General features: G+C 40.8%; 1 protein-coding gene across 1 annotated transcript; it reads right to left on the bottom strand.

The window, feature by feature from the left end:
* Window positions 1-2,711: 2,711 nt before the first annotated feature.
* On the bottom strand, window positions 2,712-3,451 carry LOC119413659 (phospholipase A2-like). Its single transcript, XM_037680713.1, has 3 exons — window positions 3,348-3,451; window positions 3,134-3,261; window positions 2,712-2,845 (listed from the first exon to the last, which is right to left on the bottom strand). The coding sequence occupies exons 1-3, from the start codon at window positions 3,449-3,451 to the stop codon at window positions 2,712-2,714; spliced, it is 366 nt and encodes a 121-aa protein (XP_037536641.1).
* Window positions 3,452-3,469: the final 18 nt, after the last annotated feature.

Here is a 3,469-nt window from a genome sequence, read left to right as displayed (position 1 = left end):
ATGGATGATAAGGAAACCTGGTGGTGGAATATTGAGGTGCAGGACGCCGTTCAAAGAAAGAGATTAGCCAAGAAGAAAAATGGCAGTGAGAGAATTGAAGAGAGGAGACAAGAATATAAGGAGACAGGATGTAGAGCAAAGAGGGAGGTAGCTAAGCTAAGACAAACAGAAGGCGTATGATGAGTGGTATGGCAGGCTGGATACTAAAGAGGGCAAGATGGACTTGTACTGATTGACATGACAAATGGATCAGGCTAGAAAAGATGTGCAGCAGGTTAGGCTTGTTAAAGATAGGAATGGTACAACAAATAAGGAGAGTGCGACAGGAAAATGAAGGAGTACTTTGAGGAGCTAATGAATGAAGAGAATGAAAGAGAAAGAAGAGTAGAGGTCATAGAAACTGTGGATCAGGAAGTGGGAAAGATTAGTGAAGGTGAAGTCTGGATAGCTCTGAAAAGAATGAAGAAGGGGAAGCAGTAGGACCTGATGACATACCAATAGAGGTTTGAAAATGTCTTGGAGAGATGGCAGTGAAGTTTTTGACCCAAATATTCAATGGCATATTTGAGGGTGAGAAAATGCCTGAGGAATGGAGAAGTGTGCTGGTGCCCATTTTAAAGAACAACAGTGATGTACAGAGTTGTAGCAACTACAGTGGAATTAAGCCACACAATGAAGATCCGGGAGAGAGTTGTGGAAGCAAGACTTGAGGTCCCAGTATACTCGGGCGGACCTTTTTCTGTGTGGACTCGATGTGCACTGTCCGCAGAGGGATGAGACTTAATACTCAAGCATCCACCCTGAGCGACTGCAGACCAGCTCCACAGGCAAGGGGTGTTTATCTTCAGGACAAATTGAGGTTGCCAATTGGTCATTTGCTGACACGCCTACTGGATTGATTGAAATGTTGCAAAACAAACAAACAAACAAAAAAACCAAGAGCTGGCAACCCCAGCTGCAGCATTGTTCTGTGTTAATATGTTGTTAATAAAAAGTTCTAAAAAAAACAAAAAACAGGGAGCGCTGGCCCTGCAACCCACACATCTGACCGGCCCACCAGGAAATCTCCAGACTCTCCCGCAGCCACGCTGGACCTGATTTTGATTTGCTTGAGACAAATTTCTTCATTTCTCACCATTTCAGTCATGGTGTATATGGAGGAGGAGGAAGAGATCTCTTGCCTCTTGGCAAAAAAACTAAAGAAAAGGCCATTAAACCAGATCAGGGATGAAGAAGGGGAATTTAATACAATGGTGTCACGTACAAAACAGTCCATCGCCAGGCAATTTATTGTGCAACACAGCATACACGTACGTGGCCGTAAAAATTGAGCTTTGCATGAACATGCCCTGCGGGTGTCCACTTTGACTCTAATCCGGTACGCGCAGACCTCCGTGGACTGACGTACGCCTGAGTATACTGGGGGCTTTAGATGAGAGATGAGACAGAGACACTGACAAAAAGACAGGAGAAATAACTGGAAGTGGCAGAAATGAAGATGTTGAGGTTCTCCTTAGGAGTGACAAGGATGGATAAGATTAGGAATGAGATCATCAGAGGTACAGCCCAGGTAGAGCAACTGGGAGATAAAGTTAGAGAGGACAGACTGAGATGGTTTGGACATGTCCAGAAGAGGGACGGGGGTAACTGGGTATAATGGTAGAAGGATGTTTGAAATGCAGCTGCCAGGAAAAGGACTAAGAAGAGATATATGGATGCAGTTAGAGAGGACATGAAGGTAGTTGGAGTGAGGAGAGAGGATGCAGAGGAGAGATGGAGGAGGTTGACTCGCTGTGGTGACCCCTGAAGAGGGAAAAGCCAAAAGTAGAAGTGTTTAATGTATATCTTAGATTTATTGGCGTGCCGTTTTACATTTGTTTGGTGTATATCTTAGTGTATTTCTTAGATCCTTATATACTATTTCTTTTTACACTATATATTGCTTTTGTTGGATGTAACTGGGATCATGTGTACATAATTGTGTTCCACCTCATGTACCACATGTGATGCAAATGACAATAAAAATTGACTTGAACTTGAATAAAGAGGTGTCATGGATGGCTGTGGTGCTAAAGTGTTGACTGCAGAGGTCAGTATACTTTTAGCCTCCACTGATTATCTTCAGTCCGGTCTACAAGTTATAGCTACAACTTGTCTTTCTGGTGCAGTCAGGGTGGAATTATGTTTAAAGGGCAGGTTCACGGTCTTCTAAATGGTATTTTATAGAAAATAACAGCTCTGCTGCAGCCAAGTCCTTGCCTTTTAAATGGGAATGAATGGATTAAAAGTTGATCAGTAAAATATTCTGAAGCATATTTGATGTAGTGGTCATTTGATAAACACACCGGGACTCTGAGTAGCAGAATACAAAATTAATTGAATCAAATGGCTGAATTATAATCATTAGGGGTTATTTTTAAAACTCTGTTTTCAAAATGGCCCCCTTTGAGAAACATGTGTGCTGCAAAGGATGTTTGAAATATGGTATTATAACTAAGAGGCACAGATTTCAACAAAATGTGTTTGAATATTAAAGTAAAGAGCCATTTATTTAGACACATTGGATACAATAAATTACGAGACAACATTTCAGAAGACAAGTTAAACAGTCATTGTAGAAATTAAGACCCTTTAAAGAAATCAGACTTGTTTTACTTCATTATTAATAATCAAGAAGATAAAGTATGCCAAGTTCTGTGTCAAGTTTTCCTTTAATGTGAGTCTTTGGCGCAGCGTTTTTTGGCATCCAGGTTTTTGTTTGCTGGGTCATATTTGTTCTGAGCGAGGCACTGAGACACTGCACGGTCACACTCACACACAGCCGCCCGACACTTCTCGTTGGCCTCTGCAAACAGAATACAAGCTCATCAGGGTTATAGAAAACAGGAAAATGAAGTTTTAAATCTAAAATCAATACTTAATAAACGCATGGCAAAAGCTGGAGAAACTACTAAGATATCAGCAGTTCATGCTCAATAATCCAGGGATAAATCCAATAATGATCAGTCAGGTAATCTGGATAGTTTTTGTTTTAGCTGAGACGTTTCGTCCTTCATCGGAAGGACTTCTTTACTACAAAGTACTCAGATGTTTACATTTTGTCCAAATATCCACAGTAAAATGACATCCTTACCTGAGCATGTCACCTGTTTATCAGAACAGCTGTATTTATAAACAAGAATGTAGGGACTGTATATTATTGAATTACATTCTGGAGTCATTCGGCTTTTTTCATAGCAATTATCATGAGTTTGACAGCACCTGAGAATGCAGAAGGAAAAAAGAGAAACATTTTAGGCTACAGTGTCTTTTGTTGAAATACATGAATAAATATTCTTGTTTCTTACTTGTCCACTTCATCCACTGGAGTTCCCCCTCCTCCGAAGCCACAATAGCAGCCGTAATCACTGTATTTCAATGGATCAACATCTGGCTGAGTACAAACAATCATTGTTGCAAGCTGCCAAAG

This window comes from Nematolebias whitei, chromosome 8 (genome assembly GCF_014905685.2).
Source record: "Nematolebias whitei isolate Nwh7 chromosome 8, NemWhi1, whole genome shotgun sequence".
Lineage (NCBI taxonomy): Eukaryota > Metazoa > Chordata > Actinopteri > Cyprinodontiformes > Rivulidae > Nematolebias > Nematolebias whitei.
This window is presented reverse-complemented; position numbering and strand designations above follow the sequence as displayed.

Excerpts from the sequence above, each read along its gene's own strand:
- LOC119413659 (XM_037680713.1), bottom strand. The coding sequence starts at position 3,451 with ATGATTGTTTGTACTCAGCCAGATGTTGATCCATTGAAATACAGTGAT. Across the intron at positions 3,262-3,347 it reads CCAGTGGATGAAGTGGACAA|GTGCTGTCAAACTCATGATA; the intron begins GTAAGAAACAAG and ends CTGCATTCTCAG. Across the intron at positions 2,846-3,133 it reads TAAACAGGTGACATGCTCAG|AGGCCAACGAGAAGTGTCGG; the intron begins GTAAGGATGTCA and ends TTCTGTTTGCAG.